At 40.6% G+C, this 25,111-nt stretch overlaps 1 protein-coding gene and 1 long non-coding RNA gene across 11 annotated transcripts in view; one reads left to right on the forward strand and one right to left on the reverse strand.

Moving 5' to 3' along the window:
- KIF21A (kinesin family member 21A) overlaps positions 1-22,740 on the reverse strand; it is an 88,066-nt gene extending 65,326 nt beyond the window's left edge. For 6 of the 10 annotated variants that reach the window (XM_027890141.1, XM_027890138.1, XM_027890137.1 and 3 more), the window contains exon 1: positions 22,378-22,502. In XM_027890141.1, coding sequence (XP_027745942.1) covers positions 22,378-22,421 — 44 coding nt within the window. In that variant the 5' untranslated portion in view covers positions 22,422-22,502. The other 4 variants (XM_027890142.1, XM_027890145.1, XM_027890144.1 and 1 more) reach the window with 2 other exon arrangements.
- A 352-nt stretch (positions 22,741-23,092) lies between these two features.
- LOC114060553 lies at positions 23,093-24,296 on the forward strand. Its single transcript, XR_003571914.1, has 2 exons — positions 23,093-23,461; positions 23,922-24,296. It is a non-coding gene; the product is annotated as an uncharacterized LOC114060553 (long non-coding RNA).
- The last annotated feature ends 815 nt before the right edge of the window (positions 24,297-25,111 follow it).

Raw genomic sequence — 25,111 nt, forward strand, 5'->3', positions numbered from 1 at the left:
TAGTTCTCTTATCAACATATGTCTCACCACTCTCAGAAAGCTAGAAGAAAAATAATAACCCAATATCTTAGATAAAATGAGATTTAGGCAAATGCAGGAAAGTGTAATTTATGAACTAATACAAAGTATTTATTATTTATGAGCAAGAAATGAAACAAGGAGTTAAGTAAAAGTAAGTTCTAAATTAATTTCATATCATATAAGAATGCAGGCTCACCTTCATTGTGCCATGAAGTGGCACAATAGAGACCTGAGCAAGCAATCCAGGGTCTAACATGCTTCAGTGCTGAAAGGGTCAAACATACTCTGGGGTTGACAGGGACTAAAGACACTGGATCTCCGTGTAGCTAATCAGCCTGAAGCAATTGCCTCTCCCCATCAGGGAGCATGAACAAGTAATTTTAGAGAGTAAGAAGCATAAATAAGCACTGCTGGTGCACAGTGGAACACAGCGCTAAGCTGTACTACTAGTGTGGTCAGCATTAGCTCAAGGTCTGGACACCACGTTGTATGGTTTACGTGAACATACGCCAAAAAAATAGTCACTCACTGGCTACATCTCCTTTAAGGATTAACCCTGAAAATATAATCCCTGGGAATATTTACCACCTTTAAAATAAGAGAACAAAAAGAAAGTCCAGAATGTGCTAGCTCATTTCAGTTTTTATTTTGAGAGGTAGCATCTAGTCTTAGCAAACCCTACGGACATTTCCAACTTTTCATCTGCTTATACTGTACTTCTAGACATCATCCACAGCTGACAGAACAGCAAAGACAACCCGAACACCTGGCTCAGACATGAACAGGTTTCTTCCCTAGGTGGTCTGGGAAACCTAAAATCTCCAAAGGCTCATCAGAAATCAAAGAAATGTCATCTGAGCCAACACAGGAAATACACAACCAAGGGAAACTGCAACCAAAAAATTTACAACAAGGAAGCACAGCCATCCATGGCTCTGGGTTTGGATGAGTGCTCCAAGTCACTAAAGCTGTCATTTACCAGAGGATTAACCAGTTTGCAATTTGACGGTTGTGCTCCAGGTATATTTATATCCCAAGTCCGATATCCAAAAAGCAAATGAAGGTCAGGAGGACTGCCTTGAGCTGCACATGAAATCTGTCTCTCTTACAGGAGTGCACTTGCTTTTTCTAAGTTAAAGGTTTCTCTTGAAAAATATGCTTTAGTTTTTATGACTAATAAGCTCATGCACAGAAATATGAAACACCGTCTTCACTTCACTGGTAGTATTTCACATCAAGCACTAGCACTGACAATTACAAAGACCAGTATAGATTACTATTATGAAAAATTTATGGCAATAGTACCTGACAGTTACCCAACTTATAGAATGTAGAGGTCACAAATTCAAAAGAAAAGTGGAAATAAAAGTCTCCTGGTGTGGCCCCAGACCAGTGTCTACAACTCCTGTGCTCATGGATATGAAGAGGCCAATTAAGCCAGCAAGTATATCTTTTTGTGGGTAAGGATTCGTGAAGAAAGCAACTCTATATACAAAAGAGCACAGCACTCTATATTTCTTTTGAAAATTATGTGGGTTTTTTTTCCTCCAAAACATAGCTTCAGTGGAGAAGTTAGCAGCTTTCATCATTCCTGCTCTGGGAAGCAGGAATGAATGCTCTGGGAAGTGTAGCTGTAAGGAGAGGCTGAGTCACATCGTTTAAGAGAGCCTGGTATTAATTATGTAACAAGGGCAGTACCAGGAAAAGAAATACACTTTCTGTAGCATCTTTCTGCTCTTTGACTGAATGCTTAACAGAGTTTAAATGTGCTAAGCAAATACCATTATAAGTGCCCTAAAATGGGGAAAAAAAAAAAAAAAAAAAAAGAAGTAGTAATGAGTCATGATAAGTGCTGCCAGTATCTTAAGAGACAGACACTTTGCTTCCAGAAATTTGTGTCAGAATTCAGCTGACAGTGTAATGCACTGTCAAAAATAACATGGTGAATATAGACTATGCAACCACCCAAAACACTGTAGTCACTGCTGCTTTATGAAGCTATAGAATAACATTCATTTAGGTGCAAGAGGAAAAAGGGGAAGGAACAACAACAACAAATCACAAAACCAGTCTGAGTACGTCTAAACATAAATTCAGTCACATTTAGAGTTCAGGGATTTTGAGGTAATTCAGGCACTTCTTGTAAACCAGGGACCAATCAGCCCAACACATCCAAAAGCACCAAGCCCATGAAAAGTACATCACTCAACAAAAATGTGGTTGATGTCAAATCTTTTTATAAAGCCCACTTGTAGCAACTGTTGTAATTAATTACCAGAGTCAAACTTTACTAAAAACACAATTCTGTGAAACAGCTGGTTTAAAAAAACATTGCCAGCAGCATCATTAGACTGACAAATGATCTAATAATGTCCATGTAGTATTTTTAATTGAAGGCACAGAAATGACAGTGGCTTTCTGTTTTAAAAGCTGGACACTCCTACTTGTAGAGCAATGACGCTATTTTGCGAGAGTGTGCAAAAATTATTTATCTACATATTATGCAATTAAGTGAAATATTTTACAAATAAGTATGTATGTTCAGGAACTTCCTCACATTACAACTTACAAAGGCCTTTAAAAATCAAGGATAAGTATCATAAATATATTCAGAAATAAGCAAAAAACCCAATGTTTATTCACTACACTATATTATTCAAGAAAAATATTTCTTGAATAGAAGGGGAAAACAGATGTAATACAAGATTATCCAGATGACCCAAAAAACATTAGGCTTCATTCAATTTCTTCTTCAATTAAACATATGTCTGTTCAAGAAGCTCACTACATCTTCCAAACAGCCTAATTTTTAAAAATAGGTACTCTATTATTTTTAGACCAAGTTAAAAGGGTTTCTTACATCTGCAGCAAAGAACTCCATTATTGCCTCTGCAATAAAGATCTCCCTTTTCTTTTTAAACACCAAACACATATTCATTTACGCTCCCAGCTCTTAGATATATAGTCCAGAAATCACTATATGTTCATGCCAAGACTACTGTAGCTCTGAAAATTGTTTTCATTTCTTTCTTCTCCATACACAAACTTGATCTTCCCAGTTATATATTCTCAAGTTTAGGGAAGTTGGTTGGTTGCTTTATACCTCTGAGCCACAGCTCCAACAATTACATTTCACCAATTCAAAACAAACACAGTTACCAACATACTTATTATAGGTAAAGCTACAAACCACTTCCCAAGCAATTACAGTTAAATAATACAACAGAAGGACAGGAGGGTCAGGTCAGTTAAAAAATTACAAGTTGTCATTAATCATTACTGAAATGACTGCTTATCTAACACTTCCAAAATAACCAGAGACTTCACAGTGGGACAAGACAATTAAAAACAGTGTTTCAATAGTCGGCTCTGAATAGTGCCTTCACTCTGTTAACTTTCAGTGCAACATTCTTAGAACAAAAAACACTGTATGACTTTTCTGCCACTCCTTGTTAAAAAACAAAAACAACACAAAAAACCACACTGTATCCATAACACCCGATACACCAACTTCCAAAGCAAACTGCAGAAAATTTCTTCATATTTATTGTTGACTGTTTCTAATGAACAGAGGTTGCTCTGTTTCAAAACAGAAGGTAGACTGTTCAAGCAATGACTGAAAGCTTTGAGTTGGCAAATCCCAGCTCTGGAATAAGGAAAAATAGAAACAGCACTTTATTTAGTACTGTCTGTTTTTAAACTTGCAAACCAGAAAGAAACAGTACTATCCACCTTCTTCAGTCCTTCTGGTTCGGCTACACACTGTTAAATGTCTTTAAAAATACTTTTAATTCTTTTCTTCATGTCTGTTCATTCTATTTGCAAGGCTCTACATCACCAAACTTCAAAGATAAATTTTTCAACTTTCTACTCCTACGCAGTGACACTGTACTCAGCTGCACACTGAAGACTTGACCACCATGCTGCTCTTTATTGGCTTTAAAAGAAAACCTCAGAAAGTTAGCTAAAAGTCAGGACAATTCAGGAAACTATGCTAAAAATTCAGTAGGTAGCATTTTCCCACACTGAGCCATGCTCCAAACTGATTGCTCAGTATGATGCTGGATGCTCTTTTGCTGAAAGCAAATATAAACTGACAGTCCCCAAACTCTATCCCACCCTTCCTTCCTTTTTCAATTCCTGATGAAGCTGAGAAGTTTGCAAGTCTCTCAGTACTGATTCTAAAAACACTCCATAAAGTTTCAACCAGGTGCAAAACCTGAGTTATCAACAGGCCATAATCTTTTGCTCAGCTAACTCAGGCTGACTTTCAGATGTGGTGAAGAGGAAGTTAGTTAGCAAGAGAATATTTAGCATTTATATGGAATACCAGTGGAAAGCTGAAATAAATGGAGCTTAAGTAACAAGAAGTCAAAAGAATGGGACTCATCACAGTTGACTGGTGAATAAGTTGGGAGTTGGTACTGCTATATCTGAGCCTCATTCAACATCCTCTGTGCAAGAAATCCAGTGGAATCTGGAACCTCACAGGAAAGCCACACACACAATCACATACTAAAGCTAGCAGAAAGGGAGCTCTCCACTGCAGCAACATTTGCGGCAAGAGCTGAGCTGTAGCCATTTCACTTGCTCAGCCTTTCATCCCGTCCAGACGGCCTTAAATTACACTACACAGAGGACTGTGTAAGTGCAGGGTAGTCACTTCTCATCTTCAGATCTCTTCAATTACACACCTCCAGTTCTACATCTGTAGCACACACAGATGTGTTACCCTGAAGAAAGGCAAGAAACAAGCACAATCGAAAGCTTTTTTAATAAAACAATTCTGGCAGAAAATGTGCCTAAATGAGGATCCTGCATGAAAAAGAATTTTCTGGCTGAAGTCTTCTCTAAACATTTTCATATTCCACTAAATATATGATGTATGTTTCTGTGGCTGGGTTTTAGTAGCAGGGGTTGGGGGCTACATGGGTGGCTTCTGTTAGAAGCTGCTAAAAGCTTCCCCTGTCTGGTGGTGCCAATGCCAGCCAGCTCCAGGATGGGCTTCCTGCTGCTGGACAAGGCCGAGTCAATCAGGAGTGATAGTAATGCCTCTGTGATAACATATTTAAGAACAGAAGGTTGTTGTGAAGTGAAAAAATCCAGCCAGGGGAGAGCAGAGTGAGAACATGTGAGCAACAATATAGACAACAAGGTCAGTGCAGAAGGAGGGGCAGGAGGTGCTCCAGGTGCCAGAGCTGTTGCCCCTGCAGCCCGTGGAGCAGACCATGGTGGGGCAGCTGTGCCCCTGCAGCCCATGGAGGACCATTGGGGCGCAGAGATCCACCTGCAGCCCATGGAGGAACCCATGCTGGAGCAGGTGGATGCTTGTAAGAGGCTGTGACCCCATGGTAGGCTCAGGATGGCACAGGGTCCTGCTGGAGACCTGCAGCCCGTGGCGAGGGAAATGCACGCTGGAGCAGGTTTTTCCTGGGTAGGACTTATGGGCCCTGTGAGAGATCCATGCTGGTACAGCTCATTTGTGAAAGGCTGCACCCCATGGAGGAGTGACCCATGGGACAGCAGTGTGGGAAGAACTGCTGCCTGAGGGGTGGACTCAAACCAGAGAGGTCCATCAAGGACTGTCTCCCATGGGAGGGACCCCATGGGAGCAGGGGAAGGACTCCTCTCCCCGAGCAGCGTAAGAAACAACAACTGACCATAACCCCCATTCCCTGTCCCCCTCCACCGCTGTGGGGGAGGAGGGAGAACATAGAGGGAAGGAGGGGTGGGAAGAAAGTGTTTTTAAGATTATTTTACTTCTCACTCTTTTGCTCTGACTCTGTTAGTAATAAAATTCAATTAATATCCCCACTTTGAGTCTGTTTTGCCCATGATAATGATCAGTAAGTGACCTCTTCCAGCTCTTCTCTCAGCTCATGAATCCTTTGCTGGTTTTTTTTTCTCTCCTCTGTCCAGTTGCGGAGGGGAGTGAGAGCGGCTTTAGTGGGCATCTGGCATCAAGCCGGGGTTATCCCACAACCATATATTAATAACTGGAATATTTAATCTCTTATTTGTTTGATCTAGAAAAAGATACCTACATTGGGCAAAAAAGCTACAGGTACTTGGCTTATTCCACATTGTCTAGGGTATAAAACTTCCTCACTGCCAGTACAGGAGAATATTCTCTATGTAAAGAGAATGCCTAAAGTCAACGAAAACATTCAAAAGCCGATCGACTGATGCTTAACCTGACTGCAGTTAAAGATGTGATGCTTCAATACCACCTCTACTTCATTAAAACTATTCAAACAACTTATTGACTACAATATCCAATATATCACTGGAGACTTTAACCTAACAAAGTGAAAGAGCATGCTCCACTACCTCACCAGGAAAGTATGGGCCGATTTCATATTCTTCACTTTTGATAATATACAAAATAGAAAAGGCTATTAGGTCTTCTAACAGTTTAGCTTTCACTCCAGGGCAGGTAGGAACTCCTTGTTGGGTAGGCTAAACAAATTGAGTGTGGAAATAGTCATTCTCCTGCTTTAATTGGTACTGGCATGCAGACCTCACTGTATTAGCAAGCTTACAGTTTGGAATCACCACTAATATTAACACCAGTATATTTCACCAAAACTTTAGCTCCAGGACAGAGCAGATCCACGAAACAAGTGTACCTTGGTAACACACCACAGTGTAAAGTGACAGGTGCACAGGACTCTCAGCATACACTCCAAATACAATGTAGAAAGAACTAGTCACTTCCTTGCTACTAACACCTGCTTTAAACAACCATTATTTATGCTGGCCTAACAGCAAGGTTAAGCACCTTCTACTTCATGTCCTAGCTGTGGGCTTAATTTCTCATTAGGTCTCAGGTTCCCTGATTAGATTACAAATTCAAACAAAACTCCAAAACTATTACTGCAAAGTCACCTCAAAGAAAAAAAAAAAAAAAGAGAGAAAGATAAATCATGCAGCAGGGTAGCTCAAACAAATTAAAAGCAACTGTCTCCATTTTACATCACAGGCATGGGATGACTCCATTTCTGGAACAGTCCTCCTCTGCTGTGCACAGCTGCTGGCCTGGGCACTGCCCCGCCAGTCTCCCTCAGCACCAGTGTACACAAAGCAGCAACACCTGATCCTGGGATCATTTCTGTCTGCTGAACACTCAGCTGCAGCTCCTTGGGGACCCAGACAAAAGTCTGTTCTGACAAGCTTCTTCAGGGTCAAAACCCAATTCTTTGTCTTGACTCAATTAAATCAGCTCTTCTTGGCACCTAATACTTCTAAATCAGGCGTTTCCCAGTTGCTCTCAGAAATCATCAATGCAAATTACCTGTGGTTTGTCTGCGTCAGACTTCATAGTCCCTCATGCACTGGAGGTAGCATAGATGCTTTCAAAATAAGTATTCATATATAAACTGTTTCAAATTGCCTTAGAAATTTAAGCTCATGGTAACTGTTTACAGATAAGGACTACAGTAAAACCATCTGAGATGGCTACAGTCCCTGCCACAAATTTATCTCTTTCCTTGGAGCACTTCATATCCAACAAGAGAAGAGCTCCTTTGGCTTAAATGAGATGAGACCTAACAGGACAGTGCATGAAGGGAGGTGCACACAAGGTTTTCCAGAAACTAAGAAGGAACTTCACCAGGAAACGGAATGCTATGAGTTCACACAAAAAAATGGGTTAATGGCATACTGGTAGTACCTCAAGGCCAAGGAAGGTATTACACTAAGGCTTATATAAAGCTTTCACAATGGGTCACACATTTATTAAAAGCTATATAGAGACATAGATATCTATATATTAGTCCATAAGTTATAGGCTGTTTCAGACAGTTTTCCTTACCAGCACCATGAAGCCAGAAGAATGGATGTTAGCACAAGCCACATACTCTGCATCACCAACAGCTACAAATCACATAGCTGTCTCTCACACCTGTACTGACTTCCACTCCATGGCTGCACTCAGCTTCAACCAATTCTACCTCTACTCTTACAGTAAACTGAAAAAAAAAAGGAAAAAAAAAAAAGGAAACAACAACAACAAAAACATAATTCAGCAACAACAAAGTTCTAGTGTTTTGGCCAACCTTGCTTCCATTCAAAGAATTTTCTTCAGCACTACAGATAACATTCGGGGGATGGGGAGAGGAGGTACAGGGCTGTTTATTCCAGCATATGCTAAGGCAATATATTTAGAAAGAAAAAGTTTGAATATTTAGACAAAACTTCAAGCAAAGTCGTGTTCTAAAGAAATTGCTGGCAAGTATTAAACAAAGTCTTAGAAGAGTGTGAGTAGATCGATCCTTTTCTCCCCCTGAATTTCCAGATTTCTCCAAAACAGGTACTTCTAATTTTTTCTAATAGAGTCTGCTTTTACTATTTCAGTGTCAAAGGTAAAGAGAGAAAACAGTCTGCACTGGTTTAAATATTTTTGCTAAGTCACACTATAAAAAATGTTAATTGTATGATTTAAGTGATTTCAACACTGAAGAAAAGCTAATGCAAGGAAGACAGCAATGAAGGTCTTTAAAAAAATTCTTTTTAAACAAAATGGTTTATGGGGAAGGGGGTTCTTGTTTGGTTGGTTGATTGGGGGTTTTTTAAGAAACATGGCACCTAAGCAGATGGTAGCACCTTAAGACCCTCCAAGAAAAGTTTGTTTTCTCCCTGGTTTCAACTATAGACTTTGCTTGTCCATGCCTTATCAACAGACATTTGTTTACACAGAAACACAGAACTCTGTCATCAAATGAAGTGCAACTGCAGTGCAGCCCTTACCCTTACGTAAGCCTTATCACATGAATAATTAGCAAGGCCCATAGGAAACTACAAATAGCTTATTTCCCAACTCTGCTTCCCAGAGTTAACCATTTCTAGACCACTGAACTAGGAAGCAGTGGCTGAAGAATGGAATCAAGGCAAACTGAAACCAGTGAAGTGAGAAAGACTCAGGACAGGGAGCAGAATTGCTTAGCACAAATTAAAGGAGACCAGGACTGCTTTCACTTCATACACAACCATGTTTATAACTAAACACATAATTGGATTCTCAATCAAATCCAGCTGACTGGTGTTACACAATATGTCAGATCAGTGTCAGAACAAATAAAAAAATTGTACACCATCTCTTGTGTTTTTCCTGTATTATCCATCACCATCCTAATCTGGAGCGACCACATACAGTTCAGAGTAACGAGACTTAAGCCCCCTGTTCCCAGGCAGCCATTGCAATGCATTAAGTTGTTTAATCTGCAGCAGCACTGTTGGCAGAGGGGCCTTGCAACAACAGCAAAAATGAAGTAACACAAAGACCCAGCAGCTGAAAAATAGTCCAGCAATGACACTCCACCTAAAACTTGCTGACAGAAGAAATTGCTAGCTTCAGTATCTCTAGCAATTCTTGATGGTACCTCGGGGTTTTTGTAAATTAAAAAAAAAAAAAAAAAAAAAAAAAAAAAAAAAAAAAAAAAAAAAAAAAAAAAAAAAAAAAAAAAAAAAAAAAAAAAAAAAAAAAAAAAAAAAAAAAAAAAAAAAAAAAAAAAAAAAAAAAAAAAAAACAAAACAAACAAACAAAAAAACCACAACACCACACCACAATGAAAACTGGTAAGTGTAGTCCTTTCTTACCTTACCTACACTAGCCAATAATTTAAACAAACTCCACCAGAACTCAAGTGAGGAAAAAATGGCCAAATACAGCTTTTCCTTTTAAAAAGACAAAACTCTACACCCCACATAAGGGAGGTCATTATGCAGCTCTTCTGATTTTTGTTTGTTTTCATAAGCACACTGAACTTATAAAGTCTAATATGCAATGCACACAATAAGAATATCCAGAAAGACTTACGGATTAGAAGAAAGGAAAAAAATCTGTCTTTGAACCTTTGAGACTTCACAATAAAACTGAAAAGTCCATGGCTCTGTACCCTCTCATCATCCCTACCTAGCTGTGGAGGAAGAGATATAGGGCTCTGAATGTCCATTCCTTTTGGAAACAAAACTTTTCAGCTATTTCCAAAATAATTGAAGATATAGTATACCTTTGTGCTCCAATTGTATCTAGATCAATAAGCAATAGGAGTCTCCCCATGGGGTCATTGTTACTCCCAACACCAGAGCTAACCCTATAAATAGCAGCAGATGTCTAAGTCTTTGTAGCTTAACCCTGTACTGAAGAGCAATACCTAAAACAAGTCACACAGATTATTTAATTATTTCCAATCTTCAAAGTGAGGGGGCCAGGGTCCCCTAACCAGGCATTTGCTCACACCAGCACACAGAAGCAAGGACACATATATAAGGTATATGGCAACACCCACCCCGACAAGTAAACCTATATCCAGAGGAGGTGGCAAAAGTGGAGAGCAATTATCACTACAACAGTGCAGGACATGACAAGCATTCTGCCCCACTGGATATTCCTTGGATAGACATATAGCCTTGCACAAAAGAAGTTTAATCTTAAAGTGATAACTGCATGTATAAGTTATAAAATACGGACATAAAAAGAGCAGTCAATTGTCCAGCTAGACCACATTTAGTCATATTTCCTTGACATATCTGATAAAATTTGAAAGTCAGTAACGTTTCCTAGCTACAATCAATCTGAGAAATCAAAAGCATATAAATTCAAGAAATACACATATGAGCTTTGAAGCATTTCATTCAGTCTACCAGTACATTTCTCTCTTTTAAAAAGATTGAACTTCAACCAGACAACTCTTTACAGATACTAGGCAGACATCCAACAATACAAACAACACAAACCAAGACAAATGTTAACTTTGCCCAGTGCTCCACATCCATTCAATGAATACACAAATCTAAAGAAATAAAGCAAGTTTAAAACCCCATTTAGCATACACAAGACAAAAAAAAATAATGCACAAATTACAATTAATATCTGAAGAGTCTTAAGAAACCACTCCAAGGTAACTAACTGATGCTTTTGGGTTGTATTCACAAGATTATCACATGCTTCATGTGATGAACCAATTACTATTGGACGCATTTCTTTCTGCCACACAGAAGATACTGTCTGAACAAGCCAGAATGACTGAAAGAATGAAACACGAACAGTCAGAGACAGGGAAAGAGAAGCGATTGTTCTACAAGATGGCTGAGGAGAGCACATCTGAAAAGCAAACAAACATTAAACAGTGATGGAGATTAATTATTCTTATTAGTCAGCTCGGTCAAAATAATAAATATGCTTAAACTGTGGAAAAGAAAATGCAGGCAGAAGGCAAGCACCACGTATTCTTGGTGGGAGAAGAGGAAAGCAGACTTATCGATAACTGAATCACACTCTGAATGCCTTCGCAGCAGCAATGTCACATTTATGATGAAAGAGTCCTCAAAACAAGTAGAGGAGGATCAAATGAGGTGAATGTACAGACTTTAGAACAGGAGTATAGATACCACACAAACAAACTAAAGCCTCCAGTACTTCACGCTGTGTATGCTTACAACTACCTCCTCGTAGCAGCCGTATCACCAGCACCACTGCATGACTGCCAGTCCCCCAGGAATCGCCTCTACCATCTTTGGAACTTATCTGGAGAAGAGGCTGCACACCCTTTGGTGAAGGTGTCCCACGCATCTCATCTTTCCAACAGATCATAGGCACAGAGTCCTTCAATACGTTCTGGGCTTTTAGGCCTTGTCTGCTCTCTTCCAATGCAGAACAGAAGGTAACAAAGGTAACAGGCCCAAGCTCCTTCCTGAGGTTCACACTGGGAGGACAAGAGGTACTGGTCATAAAACAAAGCACAAGATTTCCCAGCTTTGCATAAGGAAAAAAATTTGACCATCAAACATTAGGACAGTCAAGTACAGGTTGCCCAGAGACACAGAGGAATTTCCATCCCCAGAGGTTTTTCCAAGATCTAACTTGATAGAGCCCTGTGAAATCTCACCTGAATTTAGTTTTAGCCATGCTTTGAGTGGGAGGTTGGATCAGATGACCTCCTGAGGTCACTTCAAACTTGGATTAATCTAAGCTTACCCTTTCAAAGCCATAAGGCTTTACTGTTCATGAGGACATCGTCACACCTCTGTGAACACACTCTGACATTTGAATGGGATCATTCAATTGTGCTGAATTCAGATTCTGGCCCTCAACATGCAGCTTCAGAGAATTACAGACAATTGAGGTGGAAAAAAAACCTGGGAAGGTCAGAGTTTATTTACCCACTCTACCTTTCTGGATGAAGGTGCCATCAACTTGATCAAAAATGTTTCTGGCAGTTATCAGTTTGAACTGCTTTTAGAAGTCCCCTATGTGGGCAATTCCATATCTCCACAGACTAATCATTCCAGGACATCCATTCTTACAATAGAAAATTATTTTCTTCCTTTTACTTTTCTTTATAGAATTTAAATCTATTACTTTTTACAGACTTCACCTTGAGCATGAAGAACATTTTATTCCCTTTTACTCCATATTTTACTCCATGTATTTCAATATGAGTCTCTTACCAATCTTCCCTCCTCACATCCCACTATGGAAGGGGTCATGTTTTCTAGACAGTCATTTCCCTTCTTTTTTCAATTCCCCTCAGTCCACATTTTTCTTGGATAGCAGGACTCAACACTAGACATCAGCAGTACTGACCAAAGTGTATGGATTTCTTTGCTCCTTACATAAGGACTCCAATTTCTGTTACACTAATTTTCCTCTTCTGCTACAACACCACTGTTTCATGCTTAATATTTACACATTATTCATAATCCCTTGAACACTTGCCTACAACAGCAGCAGAGAGTGCACCAGCCCTTTTTTTTCCAGTCAAGTAGCAACCAAGATGTAGGTCAACACCATTTTATGCAACACCATTTGTCCTCTTCCCAGAGAGGCATCTCTGCACTCAGTAGTCATAAGAGTTCAAAAATCAACAGAAGCACTGCTTTTAGGGCTGCAAGCACAGAACAAAGCACTTTCATCTGAAGCTCTCAGCTGTACAGTGTTTCTTAGAGCTCTTTTCCAGCCTTGACAACTCTATGATTCCTCTTTAGGGCCTACCAAAGCTTTATTTGTTGACCTTTAGAGAACAAGGAAAAGTCCACCTGTTCCTAAAAGCTTTGCTAACAATGATAATGAAATAGATCTACAGCTATATTTGAAAATGCAGAGCCAAGACAGTGTGTTGACCAGCCAATGCAGATCACTTTGAGGACTGTGTGGGGAAGAAAAAGAAATAAAGAAAACAAATGAAAAGAAAAACACCAACAAAAAATAAAACCAATGAACTAATCAACCAACCAAAACAAACAAACAAAAAAAATCACACCACAACAACAATCCCAACAAAACCCTAAAGTCTGAAAGTTTGAAGCTTTTAGGAGTTAAAAAAAAGAAAAAAGGACATTTAATTATACTGATGTTTAAATCTCAAATAGTTTACTTGCAAATACCAATTCAGTCCTATGTCACATCTCATTTCAGCTTACTGAACACCAATCCACTTTTGCTGAACTCAGAGTTCTGCAAATGAAGATCAGACTGGCAATTTTATTGTTCCTGAGTGATGGACTGACTGATCAGATTAGACAGAAGCATAAGCTGTGCTCTAAGTGATATAGATTGAACAGGTGGCCTCCGCTCTGATCTACTGCCTCTTCAAACACTTACAAGTAGAATCCTTCTCTTTTTGATCACATCTAGAAAATATACATTCAGATATTTAGTTGCCCTTAGCCCAATATGAAAATATATTTCTGGTCTTCAATGCATTTTAAACAGTTTGCTCACAACACAACAACCTTTCCCAAATATACCAGTAATTCACAAGCACAATGTAATTTTAACTAGGAAAATACAGATGTTTAGATGGTATCAACACCCCTAGCCTGCAAAGTAATGTATATAGATAATACTTCTTAAGGAAAAATTCAAAAGGTATCACATTACAGAGTCTGAAAATAATTATTTCACAGGTACTTAAAATTAAAGATCAGACTTCAAAAAGAATGTATTTAAGACTAGCAAGTAAAATAAACCTTACCTGAACAACTTATGCAGAGTGACAACTAAAGCAATGTTTGCTTAGCAGGTAAAAAAGTGAGTAGTCAGCTATTTCCTGCAGATCAAAGTGTCTGGTAGAGGCATAATTCCTTTTCCCCTTCACAGAAACAAATGATGGAGGGAGCAAGAAACAAAGCCATATAGAGAATTTTTAATTGTAAGACTTTACAGTGAAGGCAATGGCTAACTCAGATGTTTTAGCAGGTTTTAGTTGCTTTTCTCATGATATTACATCATGTATTATTTATATCATAAGTGTTTACTTAGATGCTATATCTTTGGCCTGAGGACCTTATGACATAATTCTACGATGACAATAAATAAAGTGCCAATGGAGCATGGGGAGGTAAAAGTGGGAAAAGAATATTAAAAAAACCTCACACTCATATCCCTCTCATATTCTCATAAGGGAGAGATGGGGACACAGAGATTATGCCCTATGGCAGAGTCAGGTACAAACTAAGAGGCACTGCTGCAGCTGGCAAATCAATACAACTGAGAGAGAGATTAACAGCTCGAAGACCTTGGGATAATGAGCTACTTGGAATGACACAAAAGGTCTCAGGACTCATCTCCCAATTAGTCCCCACGCCAAAGAAACATCCAGCAAAATGAATGCTAAGGATTACTGACTTGGAAAAAACAAAGTTAATTAGAAAAGTAACTTCTTAATTTTCAGAATTTTTAATAAATTATATAAACACAGATCTTACTTAAGTCAGTCTACCTTCCTATCACTTTATTCTAAGAAGTCTCACATGCAACCTGTCACCAAATGCTTCAAAGGAACCCAGACAAGCCACTTTCTCTATTCAACACAATGCTAAGGACTATACTGTACATGGGACATTTCTTAGCAAGCCTGACAGTGACCCCACAATTGCGTAAGACTATATTTCATTTTTTGCAATGTATTTCTAGAGGATGCTCTTTTGTGTTTTAACCCATTACTGATGATTTGCACAATTCCTTAAGCAACACTACTAACAAGTCCCATAATTAATATAGTCTCTTTTCAGCTCAGTATGTCCCCTTAAATTTGTCTTAGCAGTATTAAGCAAAAGACAACTAACACGATTATAAATGAAGCAAAACACAGTCAATGAAAAAATACACAGGTTAAAGACAATAACTAAGGGGTTGGACAATTGACTCAAGATCTGGAATACATTTTTCCAAGGCCCCAGACAAGATTAGACCCCGTAAACAGAGGAGCCTCTTTGATCAAATTCTTCCATTATCAAAAGAGAACAAAGAAGAAAAGATAAGTGTCAGACTTTGAGATGTCTCACAAAAAAGAAACATTTTCTGTCTAGTCCTATTATTGATAACATTCCCTGTGTTCAGCTCTGGTAGTTGAACCGTAATGCTATAGCATGCTCTAATCTTTTAACTCTTATTCACCTTGAAAATATAGTTTTATTCATATTTTTAAAGGATCAATTACACTGAACATGAAGGAAAGGGAAAATAAGTACCCTTCAAAGTTGGAGTGTACAAGGGAAAAGATTTCAAGAAACCTGGAGTATTTAAGAGCTAGTATGGAAAATTTATATCTAAAATGTCCTGCAAAGAGTTAGATACTTGCTAACAACAGAACTATATAAAGTTCCTACAGCAGCATGAATACAAGAACCACCAGTGAGACACTAAGATTTACCTAAACAACAAATCCTTTAATCCTTTTTTAAAGCCAATAATGGAAGTGCACTATTCCACTTGAATGCATATAAATTGCTGTGTATAATAGAACAATCATATAATAACCTTTTACTAAGGTCTTGTTGCTCTCAGTTTTCTGTGTTGAAGCTCCAGAGCAAACAAGCTGAAAGGATAAGCCATTCATTTTTGTTAGGCAAACTTAAAGATGTAAAGATGCTTAAAGGGTGCACTGTCCCAAACAGCAAGTCAAGCATTTGTCATCTGATTTATAACAGAAAAAAGTTCTTTACATAAAAATTAATTATTCCAGCAGTGACCAACTTTGCCAAATCTGTTGAGGATACTAACTAGAATAAAGGGCCAGATGGTACACACTTGTTATTTCCATTCAGAGTCTATTCAGGAAATATTTTATGCTAATCAATCGTAAGCTCTGAATAATCAGTTTTTCACATATTAAAATACCTGTTGAACATTCTGCTTCTCTATGCATCAAACTCAATGTGACACTGACCTTAAAATCTTTCTATTACTCTGCATTTGTATCTTGTTGCTACAGTAAACACATCAAACAAGACCATGTTTGAAAAATAAGGCAGCATTTCTCCCCATAGTTACACAGGAGCAGATATATTTCACCAAGGAAAAGTAGAAATAAACATTGAGAACTACCAAAAAAACAAGGAAGGGCAGGAAGAAAATGAACAAAATTTAAAACAATTCAAGAGAAGAGAAAGAGAACAAGCAAAGAAAAAGGCATAGTTCATGTAGTTACTCTTGCTAGACTTGTTCAGATCTGGTTTGATTTCTAATTAAACTTTCTTGTTCACCAGGTCAAATGATACTTAACTTCTCACAAGTATTTTACATGGAAATAATATTAGCATAACAAAAATTCTTTTCTCTGGCAGCCGCAGATACAGCAGAATACTGAATATTGTCTTTTAAAAAAAAGGGCACCTAAAATGGCTTTATTTCCCCAGTAGTAATCAGGCAACAGAACATGAAAGCAAGAATTGCAGTAGCCGTCTCTGAGTCAGCAGCAAGGGCAATCTATAAAACACTTACGCAAATCAAGGGAAAGCAGAGGGAGGGAGCAAGGCTCCCTTGATCCCAAGCACAAGGGTCATTCAACTACTAGAGAAGAACTCACAGAAGTCACACGGTAAAACTGAAAATGTGAAGCCTTGAGTTCAGTAATAAAGGCATGTCTAGACCAACAATATAAATCCTAATTTTTCATAGATAGTAAGTAGCAAAGACAACACCATTAAAGGGAAATTGGTGACTAACTCAATGGATTTTCAAAGCAAAGTAAACTCCCAAGTCTTCTACAAACTTTGGGAAGTGGCAAGTTAAAAATATAATTCATCTGCAAGCATGAACAGACCACCCATGTACCGCACTCATTGCTTTTTCTTCTTCCTAAATTCAAGACACAAGGCCCAAGCAGGATTTCTTTCCTGTCCAACAAAGAATGAGTTTGTGTTTGCAACAGGAGTGGTGGAAAGGAAAGTTTATTTCCTAGAAAGCAAGATCACAGATTCCAGCTTGCCCCAAGCAATATCAGTAACGGATGATCAAGCCAGATATTATGAAACCAGAATTAATTCAGCAGCAGATGGTGCCGTGTCTTTTTTTCAGCTAAAATGCAAAACATACGGATGGGGTAGCATGAAGTTTCAGTGAAGGACAAGGGAATGTTTGTTTAAGTCAAGGAGCAAAGAAAAACACCAAAACTAACAAAAAGATTTGAAACTTGAGCTTTCCAAAACCAAGATCTCTTTTGTAGTTTTCCCTTAACAGACTCTGGGCAAAAGACTTGTTTTCCAACACCTTACTATTTAATACTGTTGATAATTTTCTTTTCTTTTCTTTGATGGGGCATGCTTGCAGACTTACAGACTGCTGAACTTGTTTAACACAGTTACTTTGAGATATCCTCCCCAAAAAACTGTCCCAGCTTCACATGAATGCAGATAGGTGGTAATTACAGTCTATTCAAAGGAAAACTTTGGTTCATTTTAAGGAGTCAGTGGACAGTACTGTAGTCTACTGTTGTTGCTTATCTAGTTACAGAATGATTTATGAGAATGTTTAGCACTGTATGGGAAGCATGAAATGAGTATCTGCCCTCCAGAGCTTATAATATACACCACAGCATCCATGTTCATTCATCTGATATTTGAGGACCCATTCATGGAGGGAAGCCTAAACACAGCTGTAACTGTTTGCAGAAGAGCAGCCCAAGAAAGAAAATCAATCTCAGCTGCCATCAAAGTGCTTTAAAACACACCTGTCAAAGACAGGTTTCTTCCACTCAGCTGCTTCCTTCCTAGTGTATTTAACAGTAGCTGGATCTAACACATAGGAAAACTTCAGTATGAAAGCTATTAGAAGAAAATCCTTAAAAAAAAGAATGCAAAAGGTTAAAAGGTAGAGGGAGGCATGACAACAACACACAGCAGATTCCATATAGGGAGGAAAAAAAAAAAAAAAAAAACCACAGAAACTTGCGAAGGAGAAAAAAACCCCTACATATGTCCAACTGATCACATAGTTCAAGAACTGAGGGTATGAAAAGAAATTCTGCATTCCCATAACAAACCTTTACAGTGGAAAGCTAAGGTTACAAGAGATGAACATATCCCATTTGCCTAATCAGAAGTCAACACTGTATCCTTCTGTCATGCCACAATCAGCTTGATTAGTTGCAAGAAACCTCCATTCCTAAATTGAACTAGTAATCAATATGTTTTCCTAGCATACTGCACCTCCCTTTTGGGATATCAGAAACAGAGGCTGCATGGTTTCAATTCATCAGCTGCACTAGTTACTCCTACTGTTACTGAAAAAAATTTAACAGTTGTTCCATTATATTTTGCACACATAATTTCCACACTTGGAAAACATCGACATTTCACCTTTGAGAAGCAGTGTCCCAACATGTGGTAGACACTTAGGGTGGGTATGAAAAGGGAACTTCTTAGACAGTTCAAGGCAGAGCTGGGTGGCTGGATCACACAAGTGAGGATGATAGCAACACTCCCCTTCCTTGCTTGAGGGATGAAACACAAAGAACACGAAGCAGTAGCAGTGAAGTACCCTTGCTAAAGTAGGGAAGAAGGCACGGACACAGACATACCAAGGATGATGAAAAGGGGAAAACTTTCACAAAAAACTTTCTTTACTGATGTTAATTAAACATACTTGATTATAAAACACCATCCCCTGAAACTTCTCTCTCCCCTGTTTCTTTTTTTCTTTTGCCCAGCTTCAGCTGGGCTCCATCTTTCACAAGAACACAACCAATGCCAAAGCTCTTCGCGGATCAAAGCCATCTTTCACATTTGGAGGACTAGAAGGCAGTTTCCCTCAATGTTCTACATTGTTATCTGGATCCTGTTATGGAGAAGACATAACAGATATACTTCCATGCTTTATCAGATAGTAGCGCTCCATGCAAGGCTTCTGGTTAGCTCTATCCAAACATCATTGTTCTCCAAAAGTTCCCTTGTTCAGCATGTATCCAAAGGACTGAAGTCCAATTTTCTTGTCTTCTTGGATCATCACCCCAGGACATCCTAACCCCATGGCTCCAAGCCACATGGGGCAAGGATAGGCACTAACTGTCGGAGCCACTTCAATTCCTGAGACCCAGCTCAGGTCTGGTTGGTTAAAGGGTAAAAGCAAGGGCACCTCTGACTGCAGTGACCCCATCCAATCCCTTCCCCAACGACTCTAAAACCCAGTAACAGACAGAGGCCACTGGCTGGTGGGGATGTAAATCTTAGGTGAGAAATTCATCTACCCAACATGCCAGCAACCTACATGCTGCATTTTCACTGTGGACATCACTGAAGTGGCAAGACTCACAAGAATTACAAACTGTAATCTATATTCTTTTGTGAACTCGAAACAGTTTCCTACGATGTTGATACTATTTCATAGCCTTGTTGACAAAAGTTACTTTTCATATGCTGCGAAGACACTTGCAAAAGCAAGACAGCAATTTTAGATTTACAAAAAGGATATTTTTTCACATTTAGAAGAAAGAAAACATCTGATTAGATAACTATCATGGGGGGGCTCTGTGTCTGAACGCAGACATTACACAGTCACACAAAGAGCAAAGTTCTTTGTTGAAGTTGTACACCATCATCAAAACTAAGCCCGCATGTCTTTCAGTGGTGGGTGACAATAGAGAAAGAAATGTTTTCTTAATTGGGAATTTAACATTAGTTACTGGATTATCTGCCAAACTATTTTCAGCTTTCATGCTTCACTAAACCGGAGTATTTAGCTCATCAGTCACAAACCCATTATTACACTGAAGAAAGTGGGGAGCAATTAGCATACAAGATGATAGCTTAAAGGTGGTGCTAATTGGAAAGAATGAAGTACTTTTTAATCCTGTTGTATACAATTAGGTGAGATAACCAGGTTCTGGAAAAATAATTTGCTAAACAATTTCAGATGTCTATTCTATAACCCATGTTTAAAGTTTAAGCCAATTCATTTTCATACTAAACTCAATGCAATCTGCCTTTGCAGTATCTTGCAACCATGAGGGTTGCAAACTAAAAGCTGGTCCAGCTGTAGAGCAAGCCTTGTTCAGGAAACATACATACAAAACACAACGACTAATTCATCACAACAGTGGAGATCATCGCTGAACTAAGCTCAAGTTGCCAGAAAGAACTGAAGAACAAAACCAACATGGAAACATAGTGTAATATTCATAATACATGGTACAGCATGGCACCAATACATAGTGAGCTGCAAAATCAGTTGAATTATAGGACTGTACAAAATACACAATCAGAAAAAAAAATAAAACCATCTACAAAGAGTTACTGGGAGGGGAAGAAAATAATTGTGCATTTTGTTCATGACTGATTGCTAAACAGAGAGGGAGAAATCTTGTGCATGAAGAGTTAATCTGCCAAAAGGAAGCAAGCAGACAGGAGGAAAGATGCAATTCTTCATTACTAGTGAACTGCACTCAGACACAAGAGGTTAGTTAGACAATTATTATAGTGCAGAAATACACCTTGTAACATTAGAAATTTGTTATCAGGAGTTACAGCTGGGTGATTTTAACTCACTTCTACAAATTGTTTGCCATATATTATTTCTAATCATCACACACAACTATAAAAATATTTCTACCGGAAGGTTTTTAATTCCAGGCTGCAACAACCCTCTGTATTTGTAAATTAACTTCTACATCACTATTTCTCTTGGCTCAGGACATATTTAATATTTTCTTCAAACAACAGAGCAGTCTGTAAACCTGTAACACACCCTGTTTTTAGGATCACACCTATCTCATATTTTCCTTTTTAAAAATACAACCTAATTATGCTTTGGAATCATACCTCCCTGTACATCATGTGAAAAATGCTTCAACAGATACTACTCACACAAGCATCTCTCTCCATAGAAAAATCCAACTGCAATCAGGCTTTAATGACCAACTGCAGCATACACTCCATGTTATCATGCAGGGGCGGTGTTTCCCTGTTTACTGAAAATGTTATTGCACCGTTCTCCCTACACACACGTATTAACCATAGCACACAGTAACATCACTTATTTCTACATCTTTCGGAAGGGAAAAAAATAAAAATAAATAAAAACACCCCCCTTTGGTCTTCCTGAACAACCCTTGAAGTCTCTAAGGTAAGATGTATAAAATGGTTCCAAAGACCCATTGAAGAAACAGACCTTCCCCTAAAGTCTGATTTCTCGTGATGTAATATTCCAAGTGCGCCAGTATATAACAAAGAAACTTTTTTCAAGTAAAGACATAAATCAACATTCAATATCACTATTAAGCCCCAAACATTGACATATATATACATAAACAGACACAGATATATACACACACATATACGTTTCTCCTCATGTTTGAATCATGTAAAGACATTTTGAAAATTAAGGCATCCGTGGGCTAATCTGGAAGTTCTTCAAACAATAAAATAGTATTTTCACATAGAAAACCGACAAGAGCCAAGAGTTCTCCGAGGAACAGTAGATTTTTATCTCTGATTAAAGAGCAATTTGAATTAACTGATGTTTTAAAATTATTTAAGCTCCCCTCCCACTAAGACTTCTACATATACCTATTCCTATGCATTCTGAGCAGCCCTGTGGGAGTTCATTCCTCTAGTATGTGAGGTTGGACACAGCCTCTGCGGGATAAAACCTTTATCCTTCTAAAAATATCAATCTGCCACGATCCACTCTCGCAAAGCTCCGTGATGCAAAAGGCATCGCTACAAGTCCAGGGGCTGCCCTGCTTCCATGAGTAAGCACTAGCAGCACCGGGCTATAATTACCCGGAATATTTTTAGGGTCACTGCTCAAAATTAGAGAAAAATGAGTGAAAAAGACCTCAGAATGGTGGGGATCTTTCTCCCCGCTCCTCTGGCCGTCTCCCAGTGCTGCGAGGGAAAAAAAGGCTCAGCAGGAGCAGCCAAGGCGAGGCGACCCCTCTCTCTGCAGGGAAGATGAGCCTCGCCGGTGCCGCTGCGCGGGTGGGGAGCCCGCACGCCCGCGGGGACAGGGGCACGGGCACGCCCCGCCACCCGCACCCCGGCCCTCACCTGACCGCCACCCGCACCCCGGCCCTCACCTGACCGCCACCCGCACCCCGGCCCTCACCTGACCGCCACCCGCACCCCGGCCCTCACCTGACCGCCACCCGCACCGAGCTCTCGTCCGGGCCGCCCGACATGGTGCTGCGGGCGAGGGGCGGCCGCGGGCCTTGTCGGGAGCGCCGCCGGGCCGTGGAGGAGGTGGGGGCACCGCTGCAGCTGCCCCCTCACCTCCTCCCCCTGCTCCGCCACCTCCTCTCTCCAGCCATTTTAGGTGACTGAATGAATAGGTGCGAGCAGCGGCACTGCAGGGCGGTTCGCGCCGCCGCTCCTCCTTCTCCTCCTCCTCCTCCTCCCTGCCGGCCCTGCCCTCCCAGTCGCTGGGCGGGGAGCACCGTCAGTCAGCCGGCGGCGGGCCGAGCCGCGGCCCCGGTCAGCGGCCGCCCGGCCCGGCGGCTCCAGCTCGTCCGCCGCTGCAGCCGCAGTGCGTCAGCGGCCCCGCCCCGGGCAACCGCCGCGGCGGGCGCGGGGCCCGGGCACACGCGGGCATCCGGCCCTGCGCACCCGCACGGCCACGGCCCCGGCCCCCACACACACCCGCACGGCCACGGCCTCCACACACACACCCGCACGGCCACGGCCTCCACACACACACGCACTCAGCGCGACGCGCCCGGCTCCCCGCACACACCTGCTGTTTGGACACGCTCTCCTGGCATTTGCGTTTACACAAACGCACACACACGCGTGTAGTGCTTGCCCACCGTGCGCTCGCAGCCCTTCCCACGCCCGCCCTCGCGTGAGGGCTCACACGCGCTGGCGGCTGTGGGCGCACACGGGGCCGTCCGTGGTGCCCGCCTTGCCCGTGCCTCTTTGCACACACGGGCACACGCGTGGCACTTACACGCCCGCACTCAGCGCTCCCACACAACTGCGGAGCTCGCCCGCACACAGCTCTCCACCCGCACGGTCAACATGGGCGGCTCTCGCTCGGCCCTGCACGCAGCTTTCGAGGCCTCCTTCGTGGGAGAGAGGAGTTTACCCCCCTGCCAGGGCTGGGCCGTTTGCCCTTCCACGTATTTCCCTCTCCCGGGCATGAGACCTCATTCCTCCCCTGGCCCTGTGCTGGCGCTGCCTGCAGGAGCGCTGAGCTCTCCCACCTTCCTGGGTGCGCTGGCAGGTTTGTTTGCCCTGGCTGCTCCAGCCAGGCATCGCTGTTCTCACTTCGTTAATGAAATGCCTGGGTTTTAGCTGGAAACTGAGTGGGCGGATGACACTAATTTTTGATGCAAATAGCATCCCTGCCAGGAAACAAGCCCGGCTATTTTGCCCAAAACAATTCGCATTCCTAGGGAAGATTTTCCATCAGAATAGGTCCGGATTTGAATTTGTAATGATATGCTAAAAACCTTGCAGTTCAAGTTGTTTTGCTTCTGTTTAGTAAAGGTGGTTCACGCCCAAGCCCCAGTCTCTGTCACAAATGGGCAGGTGAGGTCTCCCTACATGATGGGACCTCTAGCCATGCCCCTGAATCTTTCCAAAGTCTCCCATTCTCAACAGAAACCCATTGTATTATTGTTACTCTGCATGTTTCTCATAGTTATTTTCTCTGTCTTTTCTATTTTTCTCTATTTATTTAGAAATTAGATTGTTTCTAGAAAGCGACCTGCTTGGAAGTTGCTATACAAAATTATGATCCTCTGCTTTCTTCTGAATTACACAGCATCAGTACACAAATCTCCAACAACATTTGCAGATATGGGGGACTTAAACCACATACCGTATTGCTGAGGTACACTGAGATAATATTTGTCCAAAAGACAGAAAAATGGAAGTAGTTCAGTATGAAATCACTGAGGGAATCTGATGCAGGCAGAGCAAAGACTACATTTCCTTGGGCTTCTCAGCTCATTATTCTCTATTTAATGCCATAGGCCAGATGCTTTGTTCCACCTTTTGCCTCAATGTATTATGTAATGGGCAAGATAAATAAAGAAAAAGCTCCTGCAGGTGAATTGTGTTGGCATTCATACAAAATAGCCTCGAAATGAAAGTGGCAGAAGTCTCATAGTTCAGGGCATTTCCAGCTAGAAGAGACTGAACACTCCTGACTGTCTCATACATCTGCGGGTATTGTATTGAAGATACCCTGCAATACACTCATAGTGAGTGGAATCATATGGCATAATTAGGTTCTCACAATTTATGTGCACCAGATTTACAAATCAAGCTAACAATAAAACTTCCACAACTATGGAAAAGGTTGCTATTTCTTATCCAAAAGTATCCAATGCATTTTTTTCAGCTGATGCAGTTACAAGGTTTATGCAATAAGCTACTCAAGCCAAACTTATACCTTGCCTGCATCCTCCTGTGTTTGTTCTCACAGCATCTTTTTCTGAACGGGCCCCAGTACAGCAAAGCTCATCCACATCACGTTGCCCGTGCCCGTAAAATCCTGCTAGGTCAGTGTCTCCAGTTCACCGTGAGCTGTGCTGAAAACTCAGTGGGGAATAGCAACCAAAGGATGCTCAAACCCAGGATCATACTCTAGACCTTTCCAGGGCCATTTCTTTTCTGGCCTCTTGTGCCCTCGGACATTTGCTTCTGCCTGACTACATCCAGCCCTCTCTCTTCCACATTGAAAATGAAGTTAGCAGATTAAAAAGTCTGGCAGAAGTCCTCCCGAGTTTAGTGTTAGGTACATAGATGGGTTGGTATTCAGAGATTTCAGACCTTAATGACAAAGATTTGTTATCCACTTTGCGCTTAAAGAGGAAGTCATAAATTTTGGTGCTATAGTAAAACTATTCTATTCTAAGTTATGGTT

The sequence above is a fragment of the Empidonax traillii genome, unplaced genomic scaffold, assembly GCF_003031625.1.
Source record: "Empidonax traillii isolate 1590-97213 ecotype Southwest subspecies unplaced genomic scaffold, ASM303162v1 scaffold277:size2070623, whole genome shotgun sequence".
Taxonomy (NCBI): Eukaryota; Metazoa; Chordata; class Aves; order Passeriformes; family Tyrannidae; genus Empidonax; species Empidonax traillii.